Source organism: Hyla sarda, chromosome 6, assembly GCF_029499605.1.
Source record: "Hyla sarda isolate aHylSar1 chromosome 6, aHylSar1.hap1, whole genome shotgun sequence".
In the NCBI taxonomy this organism is placed as follows: domain Eukaryota; kingdom Metazoa; phylum Chordata; class Amphibia; order Anura; family Hylidae; genus Hyla; species Hyla sarda.
This window is the reverse complement of record NC_079194.1, coordinates 279,152,800-279,177,075: the sequence shown is the minus strand read 5'-3', so window position 1 is coordinate 279,177,075 and position 24,276 is coordinate 279,152,800. Positions and strand designations below refer to the sequence as shown.

At 44.5% G+C, this 24,276-nt stretch overlaps 1 protein-coding gene across 9 annotated transcripts in view; it reads left to right on the top strand.

Moving 5' to 3' along the window:
* SIPA1 (signal-induced proliferation-associated 1) overlaps positions 1-20,926 on the top strand; it is a 111,302-nt gene extending 90,376 nt beyond the window's left edge. For 8 of the 9 annotated variants that reach the window (XM_056527454.1, XM_056527453.1, XM_056527459.1 and 5 more), the window contains exons 12-15: positions 12,926-13,024; positions 16,118-16,178; positions 16,278-16,344; positions 20,095-20,926. In XM_056527454.1, the coding sequence (XP_056383429.1) occupies positions 12,926-13,024; positions 16,118-16,178; positions 16,278-16,344; positions 20,095-20,244 (377 nt within the window). In that variant the 3' untranslated portion in view covers positions 20,245-20,926. The remainder of the gene's footprint in view (positions 1-12,925; positions 13,025-16,117; positions 16,179-16,277; positions 16,345-20,094) is intronic. The other variant, XM_056527461.1, reaches the window with a different exon arrangement.
* The last annotated feature ends 3,350 nt before the right edge of the window (positions 20,927-24,276 follow it).

Sequence of the window (24,276 nt, the reverse complement as noted above, 5' to 3'; positions counted from 1 at the left end):
CGACAAATGGTTTTTGGGGGGCATGCCGCATTTAGGAAGCCCCTATGGTGCCAGGACAGCAAAAAAAAACACATGGCATACCATTTTGGAAACTAGACCCCTCAGGGAACGTAACAAGGGGTAAAGTGAACCTTAATACCCTACAGGTGATTCACGAATTTTGCATATGTAAAAAAAATATATATATTTTTTACCGAAAATGCTTGGTTTCCCAAAAATTTTACATTTTTAAAAAGGGTAATAGCAGAAAATACCCCCCAAAATTTGAAGCCCAATTTCTCCCAATACAGAAAACACCTCGCATGGGGGTGAAAAGTGCTCTGCTGGCGCACTACAGGTCTCAGAAGAGAAGGAGTCACATTTGGCTTTTTGAAAGCAAATTTTGCTCTGGGGGTATGCCGCATTTAGGAAGCCCCTATGGTGCCAGAACAGCAAAAAAAAAACACATGGCATACCATTTTGGAAACTAGACCTCTCGGGGAACGTAACAAGGGGTAACGTGAACCTTAATACCCCACAGGGGTTTCACGACTTTTGCATATGTAAAAAAATATATATATTTTTACCTAAAATGCTTGTTTTCCCAAAATGTTTACATTGTTAAAAAGGGTATTAGCGGAAAATACCCCCCAAAATTTGAAGTCCAATTTCTCCCGATTCAGAAAACACCCCATATGGGGGTGAAAAGTGCTCTGCTGGCGCACTACAGGTCTCAGAAGAGAAGGAGTAACATTTGGCTTTTTGAAAGCAAATTTTGCTCTGGGGGCATGCCGCATTTAGGAAGCCCCTATGGTGCCAGGACAGCAAAAAAAAAACACATGGCATACCATTTTGGAAACTAGACCCCTCGGGGAATGTAACAAGGGATAATTTGAACCTTAATACCCTACAGGTGTTTCACGACTTTTGCATATGTAAAAAAATATATATTTTTTTACCTAAAATGCTTGTTTTCCCAAAAATTTAACATTTTTTAAAAGGGTAATAGCAGAAAATACCCCCCAAAATTTGTTAGGCAATTTCTCCCGAGTACGGCGATACCCCATATGTGGCCCTAAACTGTTGCCTTGAAATACGACAGGGCTCCAAAGTGAGAGCGCCATGCGCATTTGAGGCCTAAATTAGGGACTTGCATAGGGGTGGACATAGGGGTATTCTACGCCAGTGATTCCCAAACAGGGTGCCTCCAGCTGTTGTAAAACTCCCAGCATGCCTAGACAGTCAACGGCTATCTGGCAATACTGGGAGTAGTTGTTTTGCAACAGCTGGAGGCTCCGTTTTGGAAACAGTGGCGTACCAGACGTTTTTCATTTTTATTGGGGAGGGGAGGGGGGTTGTATAGGGGTATGTGTATATGTAGTGTTTTTTACTTTTTATTTTATTTTGTGTTAGTGTAATGTAGTGTTTTTAGGGTACAGTCACATGGGCGGGGGTTCACAGTAGTTTCTCGCTGGCAGTTTGAGCTGCGGCAGAAAATTTGACGCAGCTCAAACTTGCAGCCGGATACTTACTGTAATCCTCCGCCCATGTGAGTGTACCCTGTACGTTCACATTGGGGGGGACATCCAGCTGTTGCAAAACTACAACTCCCAGCATGTACGGTCTATCAGTGCATGCTGGGAGTTGTAGTTTTGCAACCGCTGGAGGCTCCGTTTTGGAAACAGTGGCGTACCAGACATTTTTCATTTTTATTGGGGAGGGGGGCTGTGTAGGGGTATGTGTATACGTAGTGTTTTTTACTTTTTATTTTATTGTGTGTTAGTGTAGTGTAGTAGACTTGTGCACTAGAAAAATTTTCGTTTAATTTCGTTTCGTTTTTTCGTTTTGGAAAAAAATTTCGGTTCGGCAATATTTTCGGTTTAGATTTTTCGGATACATTCGGTATTCAGGTATTCGTGTTGTTTTTTTCGGATACATTCGGTATTCGGGTACATTCGGTAAATCTTTTTATTCTTTTTTTGGACTTTAGCGATCCTAATAAATAATGGAGATACCTTTTTTATTAAAATTTCGCAGGGTATCATAAAAAAATCATAATAAAAAAGATACAGTGGTGATGAAAAAAATTGTATCTAACGAAATGTATCTTTTTTATTATGAAATGTTTATTCATTTTTAAACAGGGATCAATTTATGTGAGCGGGTAAAGCACTAAAAATGTAGCCGACAATAATGAAAACGTAGTGTGTGTGTGTTTTTCACTTTTTTTTAAAACATTTTTTAGGTAGTACTACTACTCCCAGCATGGAACACACTCTTCCATGATTGGAGTAGTAGTTACCTGTACTAATTGACAGATTGCAGGGGTCCCTTGCGATCATCTTGTATAATGTATAGATGCGCCGGCTGCTCTTCTATGGTCCCCTGCACTCACGTATATATACACATATTCATATTTCCCGCAGAGCTGTTATTGGCCAGATGGTTCCAGCCAATCACAGCTCTCTGTGAGAAATAGGAATATGTGTATATATACGGCTGTGCAGGGGACCATAGGAGAGCGGCCGCCGCATTTATACATTATACAGGAGGATCGCAGCGGCTGTCAGGAGTGATACCCGCAGTGATCTTTCCTTTACTACAAGTACTAATACTCCCAACATGGAGCACACTCTGCTCCATGCTGGGAACTGTAGTACCTGTATTAATAGACAGATCGCAGCGGGTGTCAGAAGTTACACTGGCTGCCATATGTCTATTAATGCAGGTACTACAGCTCCCAGCATGGAGCAGAGTGTGCTCCATGTTGGGAGTATTAGTACCTGCAGTAAGGGACAGATCCCAGGGATGTCACTCCTCCTGACACCCGCTGCGATCCTCCTTATGTGAATGTCGGGATCAGCTGTTCTCAGGGCTACAGAGCCAGGAGAACAGCTGACGCTGAGCCGTAGGTATACATCGTATATCTACTGCCCAGCAAGAACTTACAGTGAGCCTGCAATATGTATATACAGTATACACATTGCTGGCTCACTTAACCCCTTGCTGAGCTGTGCGCTATGCGCAAGCCCAGCAAGGGAAGAGTTAACTTACACTGCTGGACAGTGTAGGTTAACCCTTTGTGCGGTATACACTTTATACAGCTATCTATTAGGGATGTAAGAAAAAATCGATTCTCGCGATAATCGCGATTTTTCATTTGCCGATACAGAATCGATTCAAAATATTTTTGAATCGATTCTTTTAGGGATGTGGAATTTTTAATAAAACGCACTTTTCTTACCTGCCAACGAGCCCGCGGAGCTCCGGTACAGGTGTTGGGTCCCCGGGCTGTATTCTTCTTACTTCCTGTTAGTCCGGCACGTCACATGGAGCTTCAGCCTATCACCAGCCGCAGCGATGTCCCGCCTCCGCTGGTGATAGGCTGAAGCTCCATGTGACGTGCCGGACTAACAGGAAGTAAGAAGAATACAGCCCGGGGACCCAACACCTGTACCGGAGCTCCGGGGGCTCGTTGGCAGGTAAGATAAAGTGCGTTTTATTTTATTTTGCAGCCCGGAGTACTAGATCGCCGCTGTCAAAGCTGACAGCGGCGTCTATTGGGATCTATGAATGCTCCCAGGTGGGCGATATATCGCGATGTATCGTCACCTAGACGGTATCGCGATATATCGCGATATATCGAATCGCCACACTGGTATCGCGATTCGAATCGAATCGCCAAATTCTTGGCGATTCACACCCCTACTATCTATAGATAGCTGTATACAGTGTATACAGAAGACGAAGTCCAGCTTACTTCCCTCGAGTCCCGGGCCGGGTTCGTGTAGCTCCGCCCCCTAGTGGTGACGTCATTAGGGGGCGGAGCTACAGAAGGGAACAAGGCTAGTTTATCTGAAGCTCTGTTCACATTGTACGTTTTGTTTAATGTGAACAGACCCTTCTGGCAGTGTCTACCCAGACAGGGAGACTCCAGCTGTTGCTAAACTACAACTCCCAGCATGCCCAGACAGCCAAAGGCTGTCTGGGCATGCTGGGAGTTGTAGTTTTGCACCAATTGGTGGCTCCCTGTTTGGGTAGACATTGCATCATGGGTGCTCTCCCCAGCGGACAGCGCCAAAAATGTCATAACCAATTTTTTGTGTTTTTTTTTCTTCTCGTTTCAGATCCGTGTATGCAGAGGATTACTGCGGATTCGATGGATTACGGCGGATAATTTTTTTTCCCTTTAATAAAATGGTTAACGAGGGCTGTGGGGGAGTGTTTTTTTTAAATAAAATAATTTTTCCAATGTGTTGTGTTTTTTTTTTTTTTTTTTATTGAATTTTCAGGGTTAGTAGCGGAAGCTGTCTTATTGACGGAATCCATTACTAGGCCAGGGCTTAGTGCTAGCCCCAAAAACAGCTAGCGCTAACCCCCAATTATTACCCCGGTACCCACCGCCACAGGGGTGCCGGGAAGAGCCGGTACCAACAGGCCCGGAGCGTCAAAAATGGCGCTCCTGGGCCTAGGCGGTAACAGGCTGGCGTTATTTAGGCTGGGGAGGGCCAGTAACAATGGTCCTCGCCCACCCTGGTAACGTCAGGCTGTTGCTGTTTGGTTGGTATTGTGCTGAGAATGAAAATACGGGGAACCCTATGCGTTTTTTTTTTAAATTTAAATAAAAAAATGTAAAAAAAAAACGCATAGGGTTCCCCGTATTTTCATTCTCAGCCAGATACCAACCAAACAGCAACAGCCTGACGTTACCAGGGTGGGCGAGGACCATTGTTACTGGCCCTCCCCAGCCTAAATAACGCCAGCCTGTTACCGCCTAGGCCCAGGAGCGCCATTTTGACGCTCCGGGCCTGTTGGTACCGGCTCTTCCCGGCACCCCTGTGGCGGTGGGTAACGGGGTAATAATTGGGGGTTAGCGCTAGCTGTTTTTGGGGCTAGCACTAAGCCCTGGCCTAGTAATGGATTCCGTCAATAAGACAGCGTCCACTACTAACCTTGAAAATTCAATAAAAAAAAAAAACACAACACATTGGAAAAATTATTTTATTTAAAAAAACACTCCCCCACAGCCCTCGTTAACCATTTTATTAAAGGAAAAAATTAATAATCCGCCGTAATCCATAGAATCCGCAGTAATCCTCTGCATACACGGATCTGAAACGAGAAGAAAAAAACACAAAAAATTGGTTATGACATTTTTGGCGCTGTCCGCTGGGGAGAGCACCCATGATGCAATGTCTACACAAACGGAGCCACCAATTGGTGCAAAACCATAACTCCCAGCATGCCCAGACAGCCTTTGGCAGTCTGGGCATGCTGGGAGTTGTAGTTTAGCAACAGCTGGAGTCTCCCTGTCTGGGTAGACACTGCCAGAAGGGTCTGTTCACATTATACATAACGTACAATGTGAACAGAGCTTCAGATTAATTAGCCTTGTTCCCTTCTGTAGCTCCGCCCCCTAATGACGTCATCACTAGGGGGCGGAGCTACACGAACCCCGCCCGGGACTCGAGGGAAGTAAGCTGGACTTCGTCTTCTGTATACACTGTATACAGCTATCTATAGATAGCTGTATATAGTGTATACCGCCCAAAGGGTTAACCTACACTGTCCAGCAGTGTAAGTTAACTCTTCCCTTGCTGGGCTTGCGCATAGCGCACAGCTCAGCAAGGGGTTAAGTGAGCCAGCAATGTGTATACTGTATACACATTGCAGGCTCACTGTAAGTTCTTGCTGGGCAGTAGATATACGATGTATACCTACGGCTCAGGATCAGCTGTTCTCCCGGCTCTGAAGCCCTGAGAACAGCTGATCCCGACATTCACATAAGGAGGATCGCAGCGGGTGTCAGGAGGAGTGACATCCCTGGGATCTGTCCCTTACTGCAGGTACTAATACTCCCAACATGGAGCACACTCTGCTCCATGCTGGGAGCTGTAGTACCTGCATTAATAGACATATGGCAGCGAGTGTAACCGCTGCGATCTGTCTATTAATACAGGTACTACAGTTCCCAGCATGGAGCAGAGTGTGCTCCATGTTGGGAGTATTAGTACTTGTAGTAAAGGAAAGATCACTGCGGGTATCACTCCTGACGCCCGCTGCGATTCTCCTGTATAATGTATGAATGCGGCGGCCGCTCTCCTATGGTCCCCTGCACGGCCGTATATATACACATATTCCTATTTCTCACAGAGAGCTGGCCAATCACAGCTCTGCGGGAAATATGAATATGTGTATATATACGTGAGTGCAGGGGACCATAGAAGAGCAGCCGCCGCATCTATACATTATACAAGAGGATCGCAAGGGACCCCTGCAATCTGTCAATTAGTACAGGTAACTACTACTCCCATCATGGAAGAGTGTGTTCCATGCTGGGAGTAGTAGTACTACCTAAAAAATGTTTTTAAAAAAAGTGAAAAACACGCACACACTACATTTTCATTATTGTCGGCTACATTTTTAGTGCTTTACCCGCTCACATAAATTGATCCCTGTTTAAAAATGAATAAACATTTCATAATAAAAAAGATACATTTCATTAGATACAATTTTTTCCATCACCACTGTATCTAACGAAATGTATTCGTTACTTTACTATTCGTATTATCGTGGCTATTCGGGAATGTTCAAAATATGTTTTCGTGCATTCGGATCGGTCCGAATGCACGAAAACGGTAAAATTCGTTAATTTAGACATTCGTGCCGAACCGAAGTGCACATGTCTATAGTGTAGTGTTTTTAGGGTACAGTCGCACGGGCGGGGGGTTCACAGTAGTTTCTCGCTGGCAGTTTGAGCTGCGGCAGAAATTTTGCCGCACCTCAAACTTGCAGCCGGATACTTACTGTAATCCTCCGCCCATGTGAGTGTACCCTGTACATTCACATTGGGGGGGGGGGGGGGGGGAAATCCAGCTGTTGCAAAATTACAACTCCCAGCATGTACGGTCTATCAGTGCATGCTGGGAGTTGTAGTTTTGCAACAGCTGGAGGCACACTGGTTGTGAAACAACGAGTTTGGTAACAAACTCAGTGTTTTGCAACCAGTGTGCCTACAGCTGTTGCAAAAGCTACAACCCCCAGCATGTACGGACAGCGGAAGGGCATGCTGGGTGTTGTAGTTATGCAACAGCTGGAGGCATACTACTTTGGCTGGGGATGCTGGGGATTGTAGTTATGCAACAACTGGAGACACACTGGTTTGCTACTTAATGTGCCTTCAGCTGTTGCAAAACTACAACTCTCAGCAGTCACCGACAGCCAACGGGCATGCTGGGAGTTGTAGTTATGCAACCACCAGATGCACCACTGCAACTCCCAGCATGCCCTTTAGCTGATTGTGCAAGCTGGGAGTTGTAGTTATACAACAGCTGAAGGTACACTTTTCCATAGAAAGAATGTGCCTCCAGCTGTTGCAAAACTACAAGTCCCAGCATGCCCATAAGGGAATGCTGGGAGTTGTGGTGGTCTGCCTCCTGCTGTTGCATAACTACAGCTCCCAGCATGCCCTTTTTGCATGCTGGGAGCTGTTGCTAAGCAACAGCAGGAGGCTGTCACTCACCTCCACCGATCCTTGCCGCACAGGTCAGTCCCTCGTCGTCGAGGGACGCCGGGGATCGGGGTCCCCAGCACCCGGGGTGCACGTCCCGCACCCGCTCACGTCCTCCGGAGGTAATCCGGCCGACGAATCAGGGCGATCGTGAGGTGGCACCAGTGCCACCTCACCCCTGCTGGCTCTGGCTGTTCTGACGGCCCCGATCAGCCAATAATTCCGGGTCACCGGGTCACTGGAGACCCGATTGACCCGGAATCAGCTGCAGATCGCTGGACTGAATTGTCCAGCGATCTGCGGCCATCGCCGACATGGGGGGTCATAATGACCCCCCTGGGCGATATGCCCCGATGCCTGCTGAACGATTTCAGCAGGCATCGGGCACCGGCTCCGCTCCAGATGGTTGCGGGGGGCCGGTAAAACAAATGACGTTCTCATACGTCATGTGTCCTTAAGGACTCGGAAATGGAGACGTATGAGAACGTCATGTGTCCTTAAGGGGTTAAAGGGGTATTCCAGGAAAAAACTTTTTTTTTTTATATATATCAACTGGCTCCAGAAAGTTAAACAGATTTGTAAATTACTTCTATTAAAAAATCTTAATCCTTTCAATAATCTTCAGCTGCTGAAGTTGAGTTGTTGTTTTCTGTCTGGCAACAGTGCCATCTGCTGACATCTCTGCTTGTTTCGGGAACTGCACAGAGTAGAAGAAGTTTGCTATGGGGATTTGCTTCTAAACTGGGCGGTTCCCGAGACACGTGTCATCAGAGAGCACTTAGACAGAAAAGAACAACTCAACTACAGCAGCTCATAAGTACTGAAAGGATGAAGATTTTTTAATAGAAGTCATTTACAAATCTTTTCAACTTTTTGGAGCCAGTTGATATACAAAAAAAAAAAGTTTTTTCCTGGATAACCCCTTTAAGCACAGCGAGCAAATGCTTTTACATTGTGTCTGTACCATGAAATACATTGCTGCAATGAACAAACTTGTGACACCAATTCTCTTCCCAGGATAGAAGGTCAGACATTTTTCCCTTTCATGTGCCTGGGGGAGATTTATCAAAACCTGTGCAGAGGAAAAGTTGCTGAGTTGCCCATAGCAACCAATCAGATCGCTTCTTTCATTTTTAACAAGGCCTCTGCAAAATGAAAGAAGCGATCTGATTGGTTGCTATGGGCAACTGGGCAACTTTTCCTCTGGACAGGTTTTGATAAATCTCCCCCATTATTATTACCGTGGAAGATATAGATATAGATTTTGTATTCCATAAGGCAATTGTAGTTTATAGCTTTAGTAACAATATCTAAACACTATTAGGCTAGAATTCCACTGAGGTTTTTGCACTGCATTTTTTTAGGCTTAAAAACACGTTTTTTTCTGGCGTTTTTACCTGTGGGAAATTTGCCTTTTTTGGCCCCTTTGGCGTTTTTTTTTTTTTTTTTTTTTTTTAAATTCTTTAAAATTTGTTGGGTACCAAAAAAAGAAAAGGATGCAGTAGGGAGAGTGAAAAATGTATTTAACGAAATGTTTATTTCTTTAACGAAATTTGTATTAATTTTGAATAAAGTGTGTGTGTGTTTCACTTTTTTTTTCTCTTTTTTTTTAAATTTTTTAGGTACTGGTAGTTCTACTACTCCCAGCATGGAACAGACTGTTCTATGATGGGAGTAGTAGTACCTGTACTAATAGAAAGATCGCCCCTGGTGTCACTCCTGACATCCGCTGTGATCCTCCTGTATAATGTATAGATGCGGCCGGCCGCTCTTCTATGGTCCCCTGTACTGACGTGTCTATATACACCTATTCATATTTCCCACAGAGAGCTGTGATTGGCTGGAACAATCTGGCCAATCACAACTCTCTGCAGGAAATATGAATAGGTGTATATATATACGTCAGTACAGGGGACCATAGAAGAGCGGCCGCCTGCATCTATACATTATACAGAAGGATCTCAACAGGTGATCTGTCAATTAGTACAGGTACTACTACTCCCATCATGGAACAGGATGTTCCATGCTGGGAGTAGTAGTACTACCTAAAAAAATTTGGAAAAAAGTGAAAAACACACACACACACTAAATTTGTACTATTGTCGGCTATATTTTTAGTGCTTTACCCGCCCACATAAATTGATCCCTGTTTAAAAATTAATAAAAATTTGGTTATAAAAAAGATAATTTTTTTTTAAATACAATTTTTTCCGTCACTACTGTATCTTTTTTTTTTTTTTTTTTTAATGGTACCCTACGAAATTTTAATAAAAAAAGCTATCTCCATCACTTTTTTGGATCGCTAAAGTCCAAAAAAGAATAAAAATTGCAGGCAAAAACGCCAAAGTTAAAACCAACATGGCGTTTTTCTCAGCGTTTTTGCTCTCCCATAGACTTCTATGGGAGGAAAACGCCTCGATTTGTGTGCAAAAAACACCAAACTAGGTTTTGTTGGTTTCTGAAAAACGCCAAAAGGATTAAAAAAACGCCAAACTGTAAAATGCCAAGTAGATCTGGCATTATTGTAGATTACTATTGAGTTGCAGCTAACATCTTGACGCGGCATTTTTTTGCTGAAAAAACGCAGTGCGGGAAAATTGGTGTTTTTACTGCGTTTTTGCAAAAAAATCCTCAGTGGAATTCCAGTCTTCGGCCGCATTCACACCGCAGAATTTCTGCACTGAATTCTACATGAAAATTCTGCATGAATTTATAGCCGATCCACTTCAAGGGGTTGTGCGCTGCCCTGCAGTTCGGAGCTCCGATCACAGCGCCCGGAAGTTCATTACTCCGAACGCTGTGTGTGGGCTTCCGTGTTCGCAGCCGCCGGGTGTGACGTCACGCCCGGCCCCTTCGTGACGTCTCGCCCGGCCCCTTCGTGACGTCTCGCCCGCCCCTCTTGACGTCACGCCCCCTTCCCATAGACTTTCATTGAGGGGGCGGGCGAGACGTCACGAGGGGGCGGGCGAGACGTCATGAGGGGGCGGGCAAGACGTCACGAAGGGGCCGGGCGTGACGTCACACCCGGCGGCTGCAAACACGGAAGCCCGCACACAGCGTTCGGAGTAATGAACTTCTGGACGCTGTGAGCGGAGCTCCGAATTGCAGGGCAGCGCACAACCCCTTTCAATGAGATTCCACTGTTCCATTCACACAGTAGAATTTCTAGTGCAGAATTTTCCACTGCAGGAATTCCATTGAAGTAATTTGGCTATAAATTCATGCAGAATTTTCATGCAGAATTCAGTGCAGAAATTCTGCCGTGTGAACCCGGTCTTAAGGCTATGTTCACATAGCAGAATATCTGCATGGAATTCTGCATGAAAATGCTGCATGAATTTATAGCCAATTCACTTCACTGGAATTCCTGCAGTGGAAATTCTGCAGCAGAAATTCTGCTGTGTGAATGGGACAGCGGAATTCCATTGAAGTGTATTGACTATAAATTCCTGCAGAATTTTCATGCAAAATTCCATGCAGAAATTCTGGCGTGTGAACATAGCCTTAGGTCGCATTCGCACGGCAGAAATTCTGCATGTCAGAATGATTTCCGTGTCTGCATCCATTTTGATTTCAATTCCACATTTGTCCAACATTTATGGAATTGATGCAGAATTTCCGGATGCTTTCTGCAGGGTTCCGCAGAACAGTAAGGCTATGTTCACACTTCGGAATGTCCACATGGAAAATCTCTGTGCGGACATTCCGAAGAGTGCGTGAGCCGGCATAAATATGCCGGTGCTAGGACCACACAGCAATGCATGCATTCCGTGCAAATTCCACAAAAAGAATGTACAGGTTCATTCTTTCTGCGGACAAGGAAAACGAAATTTCCATAACGGAAACATCTGTCACGGAAATTCCGCCGTGTGCACAGCGCAGCAGAATCCCACTGAATTCGACAGTTCCAATGCTGGATTTGGCACGGAAATTGTGATGTGTGAACATGGTCTTACAAAGGTGGCCTTTTTTTTAAAGCTAAGTTTAAATTCTGCATGAATTCCGCATGTATTCCGCACGATTTCCGCACCAATTCCGCATTTTGCGCAGGATTTTGTAGCCTATGTTTGGAAAAATATAAGACCAGATATGTTTCTGGAGCGCGGAAAGTGGGATTTTAGCATCAAAGAATCTGCAGCACAAATTCTGCTGTGTGATTGACCTTGCAGAATCCCATTAAAGTGAATGGGCAATACATTTAGGCTGATCTCGGTGTGGAAAAATAATGCGAATTCCATGCAGAATTTTTGCGTGTGAACGCGGTCTTACAATCCTGGGAACGTCAGATTGATCACTATGTAGTGGTATTGCAGCTCCGTGCATGGGGATAACTGGGGTGTCGGGCAGGAGATCGTAGGGGGCCCCTGCGGTCAGATCCCCCGGGATTAGACACTTATCCCCTATCCTTTGGATAGGGGATACATTTTCCTAAACTGGAGTACCCCTTTAAGTTCTGTTTCTGCACCAAGATTTCAGGAAATCAGACTCATAAGCAGATCACAGAAGTTTGTGTTTCTTATGGGAATTGCTTCTATTTGCAACATGAAATACAGTGACCCCCCCCCACCTATGATGGCCCCGACATACGATCATTTCAACATACGATAGCCTCTCAAAGGCCATCGCATGTTGAAGGCAGCATCAATATACGATGCTTTTGTATGTCGGGGCCATCGCATAAACAGCTATCCGGCAGCGCAGACTGCTTCAGATGCCGCCGGATAGCCGTTTACGGTGCCCCGTGTGGTCCGCTGACGATCACTTACCTGTCCTCTGGGCTCCGGCGCATCATCTTCGGGATCCCCTGCATCGTCGGCGCTCTCCATCGTCGTCATCACGTCGCTGCGCACGCCGTCCCGTCATCCAATAGGAGCGGTGTGCGTAGCGACGTGATGGCGGCGACGGAGAGCGAGGATGCCGGGGAAGCAGAGACCTTGCCAGAGCGTCGGGGACACCTCGGGGACACGGTGACAGTGATGGACGGCGACATCCAGGGCAGCGGTGATGAGCGGTGACGGTCCGGAGCGGCGGGGACACGTAAGTATAACCCCCAATACCAGTGGTCTTCAACCTGCGAACCTCCAGATGTTGCAAAACTACAACCCCCAGCATGCCCGGACAGCCGTTGGCTGTCCGGGCATGCTGGATGTTGTAGTTTTGCAACATCTGGAGGTCCGCAGGTTGTAGACCACTGTCCTATACTTTACATTGCACGGATCCCTCAACATACGATGGTTTCAACAAACGATGGTCCATTTGGAACGGATTACCATCGTATGTTGAGGGATCACTGTATAGGAGCGGTAAAGGAATAGCGATAGTCACGCCGTCGATAATGTTTTCTGATAGTGTCATTCCGTACATTTGGAATACCGATATACTGAGTGTTGACGGTGTTGACGGTGACCATTGCTTGTTTTTTGTTTTTTTCATCAGCTCTTTCACCAGCTCCCCAGTCGCTAGAAGATGAATGGAAGAGTATCTCAGATCTCACTCTGGCCTGTAATAGCATACTGGAAGCCATGTCTAAAGAGGGTAAGTTGCCATCTTAACGTTGTTGGGTCTTTTGTTATAATAATAATAATAATAATAATAATAATAAGAACAAAAATTATAAAAAAATATATAAATATAATTATTATTATTTTTTTAAATTTATTTTATTTACCAGTTGTAGAAAGTCAAATTCGGTATGAAATAGTACATGAAAATACAATTGTTTTCACGCCGTTGCTTGTCCTTCCCCCCTTTGTTAACTTCTAAACCAGTGTTTCCCTTCGGCTGTCTGGGCATGCTGGCATTTGTTTATGCAACAGCTGGAGGCACGCTGGTTGGGAAACATTGTTCTTAACCCTATGTGTTCCTTTATTCACTGCTTCTGTACATTCATTCTTCTTCACCTGTACCTACAGAATTTCTCTTTACAAGTGACATTCTAATCCCTGGCTTCCCCTCAGCTGCTGGGTTCCATAACATCTGCTATACCTGCTACCTAAGTACTTATACCCTTGGTGTCTTAATTCCCCCATGCGGACTAAACAGTAATCCGTAGAACTTCTTATAAAGTATTGCATCTACAAGACAATTTTCCATTATGGGACAGTGTACACCGCCATGATAAGTACTCACCCCTTCCACATGACCCCTATTATTGCATATTTATTACACTAAATCTCCCAAATCTACAAAGGTAGCTTAACCTAAACAGTTCTGACAAAAAGTGTCCTATATTATTGATGTTTAAGGGGTTATCTGCGATTGAACTTCTTTGCACAATCTTGCCCAGAATGGTGGCATGTAAAAGAAAAAAAAAACCTGGACTCTTCTCTGATGCCTTAGGTATCACTGTCCCTTGCTCCACCGCAGTCATCTTCCTGATGCCGGGGGGCCCAATATGTTACACTGCCGATCATTGGCCGAGGCAGGACATTGTTGCTGCCAGCGATTAGCTAAGCTGCGGTCCACCGGCAACCGAGAATGGGAGCAGGATACCGGTGGCATCAAGAGAGCGGTGGGAGGTATGGGGTTTTATTTTACATGCTGGCATTATGGGCGGAATTGTGCAAAAATTCTATCCCGGATAACCCCTTAAGGGTGTATTCACATGGGAGCACATCCGCAGTGTATTTGACGCCGCGGGTGTGCTACCGACAAAAACAGAGTTATGGCAGAGCAATCTCCCTACTGCTTCTGCCATAGCTCTGTGTGTATGCTCGTATCTACGGATTTCCCCGCTGGCAGTCACAGGCGGAAACACCGTGCTACAGCAGCAGCAGAGAGCTTGTCTATTGTAACTCTGTGTGTACCGGTGTGAGGTGCAAAACTGCGCACCATGCAATTTTGCGTTGGCCCCTCCCCTCAGCTGTCCAATGATTTCCGAACATACAGTGAGGGGGAAGGCGGAGCTGTGCAGCACGTATTTCTGCACCTCCCTCAGCCCCGTACACACTTCCCTCCTCGCCCCTCCCTTAGGAGGAGAGAAGGGACGTAGATTTTCACAGCCTCGCTACTGGACAGAGATTTTGACAGCTGTGAAAATCTACGTCCAGGGGTCTGTGCAAGTGGAAGTCCCTCTCCTCCTGAGGGAGGTGCATAATCATTTACGTTCAGGAGCGGGGCTGTTAGAATCCCTCCTCTCCTGAGGAAGGTGCACAGCCCTGCTCACACAGCCTCCTGGACGTAGATTTTCACAGCTGTGAAAATCTACGTCCAGGAGCGGGCCGTGAAAATCTACGTCCTCCTCCCCTGGAAGAGCCAGAACTGCGTCCTGCACAGCTCCGCCTTCCCCCTCCCCTCCCTGTATGTTTGGAAATCTCCGGACAGCTGAGAGGAGGGGCCAACGCAAAATTGCACGGGGAGCAGTTTTGCACCTCACACCAGCAGCGCATCTGTGGCGTCAAATACGCTGCGGATGCGCTCACTTTTGAATACACCCTTAAAGAGAACCTGCCATCACTATAATGATGCCTAAACCATGCGTCCTTAGGGTAGTGCCCTGTAGCTTCTCTCCACCCTGCTGGTTTTGATGGATAGATCACTTCTTATACCCATACAGGAAGAGATCTATCAATCAAGATTGGTTGGGGGAGTGGGGAGGAGCTGTCAGGGACCACCTAATGACACTTGGATAAGGCAGTATGAAAGTGATAACAGCAAAGTGCTTTATATTGCATTTTTTTTTTTTAAATAGAAGTAATAAAAATGTAAATCATGTTGTATCATATGTTAAAGGGAATGTGCCGTCAGAAAATTACTTGTACTGTAATTTTCGGTGATTTCCTTTTTTCATTTATCATACCATACCACTTTATATAATAACAAAAAAAACTTTTAGTAAATAAATAAGGAAATACACAGACTAAAAGATCACTTTTCCAGTCTCTTCCTATCACCCTAGGCCGGATTAAGATGAAGGGTGACACCCATATAATACCAAATCACACCATTTACCATAGGTGATGGTCACAGCTCCTTTTCTCCCTCTCCCTGTACAATGGCCTTGGCATAGGTCACAGAGCATGCCTACAAAACTTTACCATAGAAGTCAGTGAATCCTCTCCAGTCTACAGGTTCCACTGATCCATGGAGCTTGCTGTAAGGCTTTTCTCTTAATGCTGTTAAATGCAGCTCTGGCAAGATGGCTGCCTCCATAATCATGTACAGAAATTATAATTATAAAATTCTGAAAATAAAAACTGCTAAATTATATTTTAAAAAATATATATCAGTATCTTAATTTTTATTTAAAAAAAAATAGGTGATACATCCCCTTTACATATTGTGACTTGTATGAAATTCAGCCATTTTTCAGTTTGACAAATATGCAGTATTGGAGGACATTTTGAACATGGGGGGTAAATACTTTTTCTAAGCACTGTACATTCGTTCATCCTAGTGGATGAGTTCCCATAAAGATGCAAGGACTTCAAAGTCCAAAAGTAGTTAAGACAATGTGGCCGAGCTGATAATCACACTGTTAGTCCATAGGAGACTATTGTATGTGTACTGTATACATGTCCACTACACCAGTGTGATATGACAATAATCCAGCAATGCTACATTTCCATAATTCTTGTGTATGTGACAAAAAGATGATTACTTGTTCTTAAACTTTGTGTGTTCTTACAGAACAGGTACAAGCTTATAAAAATGATTTGGGAGCTCAGAGCTCTCTCCCAGCAGCATCGGGGTAAGCGGCAAACACCTTACTTGTCAGGTCCATGCATTTCACACAGTCATATGTCACAGGTACATTTACTATCCTAAAGAATTATTTTTTTTTCTCTAGAAATCTTAATGACAAAGTTACAGAGCTGGAAATGAAGCTGAAGAAACTTCAGGAGGAGCTTAAAAAGGTAAGAAAAAAGCAGACTGTCTAAAAATGGCGGCTCAGACAATCGTAGGACGTAGTAAAGAGGTGAGCCTGGTCATACACTTTTTATTTCCACAGAGAACCCCTTTACTAAGCAGTGTAAGGCCTCGTGCCCTCATTCCACATTGGGTACTCTAGTTCGGACTCCAACCGAAAATGTGGCATGCTTAAAGGGGTCCTCCAGCGCTAAGACATCTTTGCATAGGGGATAAGATGCCTGATCACGGGGGTCCCGCCACTGGGGACCCCCGTGATCATGCACGCAGCACCCTGTTATAATCAGTCCCTGGAGCATGTTCGCTCTGGGTCTGATTACTGGCGATCATGGGGGCCGGAGCATTGTGACGTCATGGCCCTGCCCCCGTGTGACGTCACGCTCCGCCTGTGGGAGGGGACATGACAGCTGTATAAAAATATCCATAGAACCCTTTGTAAAGAGGGCTATGTAGTGCCTCAAGGCAAGGCCGGGAAAAGGCATTTTGATGCCGTAGGCAGAAAATGAAAATGGAAAACCCCCCATCCCCCTCCAAACTCACCAAAAAAAAAAAAAGAAGAAAGAAAGAAAGAAAACACACACATGTGTTTTTATATCCAATTTCTGCGTTAAAGCAATAATAGTTGTAAAGCTACCAAATAATACCATTATACAAGAACCAAATAATATAACCATGCATATTACCACCATACTGTTATTCAACAATACCCAGTATATTAAGACCAACAATAATACTACTATACTAGGGACAAATAATATGACCACCTGAATAATACCACCATACTGTTAATGAAGAGAACACACTATACAAAGACCAAAAATACCCCAATATAGTGACCATATAGAGATAGACCGTGTAGTGATTATACGTTACATATTTCTTATCATTAAGTAAAGTTAAAAAAAACAAAAGTCCATCAAGTTCAATCTATAACCCTACAATGTTGATCCAGAGCAAGGCCAAAAACCTTTATGATACTAATTGCCCCATAGCAGGGGGATAAAAATCCATCCCAACTCCAAATATGGCATCAAAATAAATGACTGGATCAACGTTCTGTCCCCATAAATCCAGTATCCATAACCTGTAATATTATATTTTTCCAGAAAAATATCCAACCCCCCCTTGAACTTGTTTATTAAGTCAGACATCACAACATCACATGGCAGAGAGTTCGATAGTCTCACTGCTCTTACAGTAAAGAATCTCTGTCTGTGATGATGGTGAAACCTTCTTTCCTCTAGACGTAGAGGATGCCCCCTTGTCATGGTTACCGGCCTAGGTATAAAAAGATCACTAGAAAGATCTCTGTACTGTCCATTCATATAATTGTACATTGTGATCAGATTGCACCGGCACCCACAGCAGCGATGAGGTTCGGAGCAATTCTAACATATGTAGAATCTGTGCAACACGTCACTTGATACTTACCTGTTCAGGGAAGATCCCACCCTGGGAGCATCCTTATTGGCTAGAGTAGCTAAATAGTGATTGGAGGAAATGCCTGTTTTCCAGATGCAAATATACAGGGATAGGGCAACAGCTTAAATGACAATATGATTGGGTAAATTAAAAACACATCTCCCCATGATGTCACTACGGGAGGTTTTGAAACCCCTTGTCTGGCGTTTTTGCGCTCAGTGCCCGTCTACCTCTTGACAAAGCCACTGATGTGGTGAAACATGTTGAGGGGGCCAAGTAATAGTGGTTTTAATGTATGTGCATCTACTTTGACTAATAGTTTACCTGTGTACTTCAGGCACTGAAAACTTAATATTGCAATAAGAAGATATTGCAATATTTTTCACAATGTAGGATCAGATTAGGTAGATAGCACTAAATTGTAACGTTCCCTTTTTTCGTATGTGCAGCATGTTTAATAAAGAATTAATACACTTGTTTTGCATTAATGGGAAATTTAGGGCGTTTTTTGGTTGCCAAAAGGTAACCTATAAGTTGTAAATTGTTAATTACCCTCCATATACTAGTCTTGCTTTGTTTTGTATACAGATCCCCCCTAAGACGTCTTTTCTCCAAACTAAATATCTCCAAGCTTGATAACCTTTTTTGGTTCTCTAATCCAACATTTTCTGTTCTTTTCTTCTCCATTCGACCCAGACCATCATAACAAGTTGTGGTTGAGGGTTTGATGAGGGCAGATGGAATTGTCCTAGGGGCAGATGGCATTAACCCCTTGTGTTTGTGACGCCAGGGCGTGGTTTATCACCCGAATACCACCCGAAGGTATACCGCTGGATCTTGGGCTAGGCACGGGGGCAATAATGACTCCGACTCCAAGTTACGGAACAACGGTAGCTTTACTGAGTTCGACAAGTGGAATAGTCTATACATCTTAGCCAAGCCCACGGAGGTGACCAGTGACTTCAGAGACCTTGAGGCTTGCTGGGACTTGCAGTGGAATGGGACAATTTTGATGCAGGCCACGCTGACTGAAGACAGGTTGACTTTGACTGGCTTGACTGAGACTGACTATACCCCGTTTGTTGCTTACCAGACTGGGACCTCGGGGTTGTGGACTTGTAGACTTGTGGCTGCGTGGTTGACTTGAGGCCTCCTCTGGACTCCAGACACACTCTTAGGACTTGACTGCACTGGACCTCAGCAAACACTTAACTGGAGATCAAGAGAGCGAGCTAGCACCTCCCAGGGCTTATATGGGGGTCACCCATAGGTCACCCTAAGGTCACATGGTCACTGATATCTCACTGGGTTACAATCACATGACACTGGTTAATCACATGTCAACGGTTCTTAAAGACATAACACTTTTATATACGATACACAGCATAAAGATAACTATACAAGGGGAACAGGTGCAGGGGGCCCAGGGGACACTGCAGGGAGGCTGCCTGACAGAGCAGCTAGGATACAGGGGTACAACTCCTTTACCGGGCCACCACAAAGTTCTCCAGGCCATGACTAATCCTTGCAGAACCTGCCAGACAAACATCTCAGGTTTTGCTGTTTTCCAGCCATGTTCTCCGCCCATAGTGCCACTGTATTGTGGCTCCAAAAATGTATATATCTGCGAACATACTACAATTCTAGAAGCATGTAGCAATTTGTTTGTTTGTTTTTAAAGAAGTGCTGTGGTGCATGACATCTTATCCCGTATCCAAAGGATAGGGTACAAGTGTCTGACTGCTGGGACCCCCCTGCAATCTTCTGCACTGCACCCCAGCCTCCTGAGGAATGGAGCATGTCAACCCCCACACAAAGCCTCCTCCATGTATCTCTTTGGGAGAGGCGGAGATCAGCATTCATGTTTCTCTGGCTCTCCCATAGAGATACATGGAGGTGGTTGTGTAAGCCACTGCCATGAAGCGGGGGTCTCCATTCCTGGGGAAAGCTGGGGTGCAGGAGATTACGGGGGGTTTCAGTGGTTGCGCGATCCTCCACGATCAAACACTTATCTCCAATCCTTTGGATAGAGGATAAGTTGGCATGCACCATGGTACTCCTTTAAGTCTGGCTTATACTGGCTGTTGTTAGTTGGCCCATAGACAGAGGCCAGAAAAAAATGATGCTAAGAGATGCACATGGCTTTGGCTAGAGGATTGAGATGCTTTCAAGGTAGAAGAATTGTCATAACAGGACTATCATTTATATTCTGTTTGATCTCTTCCAATTTTCACATGTCATCCTTCACAAAGATTACATAAAAATAATAATTATATATTACTATTTTTATTAACACATCAATTTTTTCCTCATAGGAACAAGAGGGAAGAGCACAACTTCAGGCTGAAGTTCTGAGTCTGAAAAGGACCCAAGAAGAAGCGTTCACTGGAACTTTGCCCCGAGAATGTGGTGCCAAGATACTCAGGGGTGGAGCCAGCAACTGTGAAGGAATGGCTAAAGACTAAATTATGGAGAAACTATTAAGGACTTTGTAAAGAAAGTATGGGATCAGGGAATCATTTCTTAAAAAGTTAATGAACTGATCAAATTGACAATGCAAGTGAATACCGGTCTGGCAGCAGGACTTAGGAATTAATAGAAGTCTATGGAAGTGTAAGGAAGGATGGTTTCCGGAGTGTAAAATGAGTCAAACACTGAATTATTTAGATGTTCAGGTATGATCAGCTCAGAAAACCACTAAAAAATATTTCAGGGGATTGAACCAATATGTCTGAAGGAAAAAAAAAACGTCACAGAGTAGACAAAAAACGTACGCTTTCCGTAGTGGCCAGAGAATCTGGACCCACTGTTATTTCAGGTATGGCTTACAAATACTGTGAATGGTGATGAGAAAACAGTGTTTAACGGGGCAAGGAGACGCAAACTGCTTGAACAATGTGAAGGAAGTATGACCTGTATTGGATCTTTGTACATAGAGTATTAATGTCTTCCAGTGATTATCTTTAAAATTCCTACCATAATGAATGTATATTTGGGACAATAAAGGGTAATATTATCTGAATTCTTACATCCGAGTAATTAACTCTATCCATGAAACGTGGCCAAAAAGTACATTAAAGGGGTTCTCCCGTGGAAAACTTTTTTTTTAATCAACTGGTGCCAGAAAGTTAAACAGATTTGTAAATCACTTCTATTAAAAAAATCTTTATCCTTCCAGTACTTTTTAGGGGCTGTATACTAAAGAGAAATCCAAAAAAGAAATGCATTTCCTCTGATGTCATGACCACAGTGCTCTCTGCTGACTTCTGCTGTCCATTTTAGGAACTGTCCAGAGCAGAAGAAAATCCCCATAGCAAACATATGCTGCTCTGGACAGTTCCTAAAATGGACAGCAGAGGTCAGCAGAGAGCACTGTGGTCATGACATCAGAGGAAATGCATTTCTTTTTTGTATTTCTCTTTAGTATACAGCCCTTAAAAAGTACTGGAAGGACTAAGATTTATTAATAGAAGTGATTTATAAATCTGGTTAACTGGCACCAGTTGATTTAAAAAAAAAAGTTTTCCACGGGAGTACCCCTTTAATATGTCTCTTATGTCATCAGCATCACATAAATGTTTGCCGTGGCCACATGGTCATGTTTTCTCTAAGGGGAGAGTGGGGGTTAAACTGCAACCAGACAGCTCTGGCGGTAGTATATCTCTCCCGGATGGAAAGATCAATGCACTTGACTCTTTTCTCAAATGACATGGAGGCCGCCATACACATTAGACCAGTGGTCACCAAACTGTGGCCCTCCAAATGTTGCAAAATTACAGCATCCAGCATGCCAGGACAGACAATGACTGTTCAGGCATGTTGGGAGTTGTAGTTTTGCAACAGCTAATGTGTATGGCGGCCTCCATGTAATTTGAGTCACGTGAATCAGATTTTTCATTTACATTTTTTTATTCTGTCAAGGCTTGATTTTCTTGTAAATTCCAGGCAGGTTCAAGATGTCAGTTTACTTTCAAGGGGTACTCCGCTGCTCAGCGTTTGGAACAAACTGTTCCCAACGCTGGAGCCGGCGCCGGGAGCAGGTGATGTCATAGCCCTGTCCCCTCATGACATCATGCCCCACCCTCTCAATGCAAGTCTATTGGAGGGGGCGTGACGTCTGTCACGCCCCCTCCCATAGACTTGCATTGAGGGGGCGGGCGTGACATCATGAGCAGACGTCACGCCCCCTCCCATAGACTTGCATTGAGGGGGCGGGCGTGACATCATGAGCTCCAGGCGCCGGCTCCAGCGTTTGGAACAGTTTGTTCCAAACGCTGAGCAGTGGAGTACTCCTTTAAAGTTTTTTTTTTTTTAACACATTAGCACTAAATTACTATTATGAACCAACACAAAGAAAAACTAACATTGAAATGATTGCAAATTTTTTCTGTGTTGTGGACTCACTCCTGGTTTTGGCTAAAAATACTGACTAAAATACAGGGTGGGCCATTTATATGGATACACCTTAATAAAATGGGAATGGTTGGTGATATTAACTTCCTGTTTGTGGCACATTAGTATATGTGAGGGGGGAAACTTTTCAAGATGGGTGGTGACCCATTTTGAAGTCGGCCATTTTGAATCCAACTTTTGTTTTTTCAATAGGAAGAGGGTCATGTGACACATCAAACTTATTGGGAATTTCACAAGGAAAACAATGATGTGCTTGGTTTTAACGTAACTTTATTCTTTCATTAGTTATTTACAAGTTTCTGACCACTTATAAAATGTGTTCAATGTGCTGCCCATTGTGTTGGATTGTCAATGCAACCCTCCTCTCCCACTCTTCACACACTGATAGAAACACCGCAGGAGAAATGCTAGCACAGGCTTCCAGTATCCGTATACACTGCTATATTCTACTATATACACCGCAGGAGAAATGCTAGCACAAACTTCCAGTATCCGGATACACTGCTATATACTACTATATACACCGCAGGAGAAATGCTAGCACAGGCTTCCAGTATCCGTATACACTGCTATATACTACTATATACACCGCAGGAGAAATGCTAGCACAGGCTTCCAGTATCCGTATACACTGCTATATACTACAATATACACCGCAGGAGAAATGCTAGCACAGACTTCCAGTATCCGTAGTTTCAGGTGCTGCAAGTCTCGTATCTTCACAGAATAGACAATTGCCTTCAGATGACCCCAAAGATAAAAGTCTAAGGGGGTCAGATCGGGAGACCTTGGGGGCCATTCAACTGGCCCACGATGACCAAGCCACTTTCCAGCCCCTAGACATCTTATCCTCTATCCAAAGGGGATAAGATGGGGACCTTCGTGATCTCGGCTGCAGCACTCCAGACGATGACTGGCGATGCGGGGTGGAGGCTCGTGACGTCACGGCCATGCCCTCTCAATGCAAATCTATGGGAGGAAGCGTGATGGCTTCCCAAAGACTTGCATTGAGTGGGCGTGGCCGTGACGTCACGAGCCTCTGGTGCTGAACCTGACGCTCTAAACAAACCGAGTACCCCTTTAAGGTTCTCTATTTTAAAGGTTTCCATAGCCTTTAGGGTAGGACTACAGAGTGACTTGGAAACAAGCAACATGACATTGCAATGTGGCACTGTTAAATCACAACTAATAATTGTGAATACGGTCCTGTTGGGACCCACAAGTTATTGTGACACGGGGATCATCAGAAATCCAATAGGACTTTGGCAGCAGAACACTGTGATCTTAGGTCGTGCACCCACAAGTGGTAGCCATGTAGCCATAGCCTAAGGGCTCAAAGACATGGCTCTGCGTGGTGCTGTATGTGCAGAGATATTACATATATACAGAATCTGATAGAACATTTGAAAAAATGGGAATTGGAATCATAAAAACTAGAGTAGAGGGTCTGTGTACCTCTATGGCAGTTCTGTTATTGCTCCACATAAGGGACAAACTAACGGCGCCAATGTTTGGTTCTTCATAGCAAAACAATGGTGTACCTATCATAAAACAGGGCAGCTGCCACATCAGGGAGCTCACTACATTTAAATTTATAAAGTTCCCACTAAGTCCATATGCAGATACCTCTCCCTAGTAGTGGCTGTGGGGTGGCGGAGTGTGTGGTGCAGGGCAGATGTTGTTACCCTAAGGGCAGATGGCATTAACCCCTTGTATTCATGATGCCAGGGACTGGTTTAGCCTATAACCACCTGAAGGTATACCACTGGATCCTGGGCTAGGCACGGGGGCAATAAAGACGCCAAGTTACGGACAACGGTACCTTTACTGAGGGTAGACAGATGGTAAAGTCTATACAGTTCAGCCATGGCCCAAGGAGGTGACCAGTGGTGCAGAGACCTTAAGGGCTTGCTGGGACTTGTAGTAGGACTGGACAATTGAATGCAGACCACGCTGACTTGACAGATGACAGGGACTGACTTGACTCATAAAGCTGTGACTTTAGCTTACTTGACTTGATGGTGGCTGCAGAACTGGACTTTGAGGTCTCCAACACTCTGGACACACACACTAGGCGACTGCAC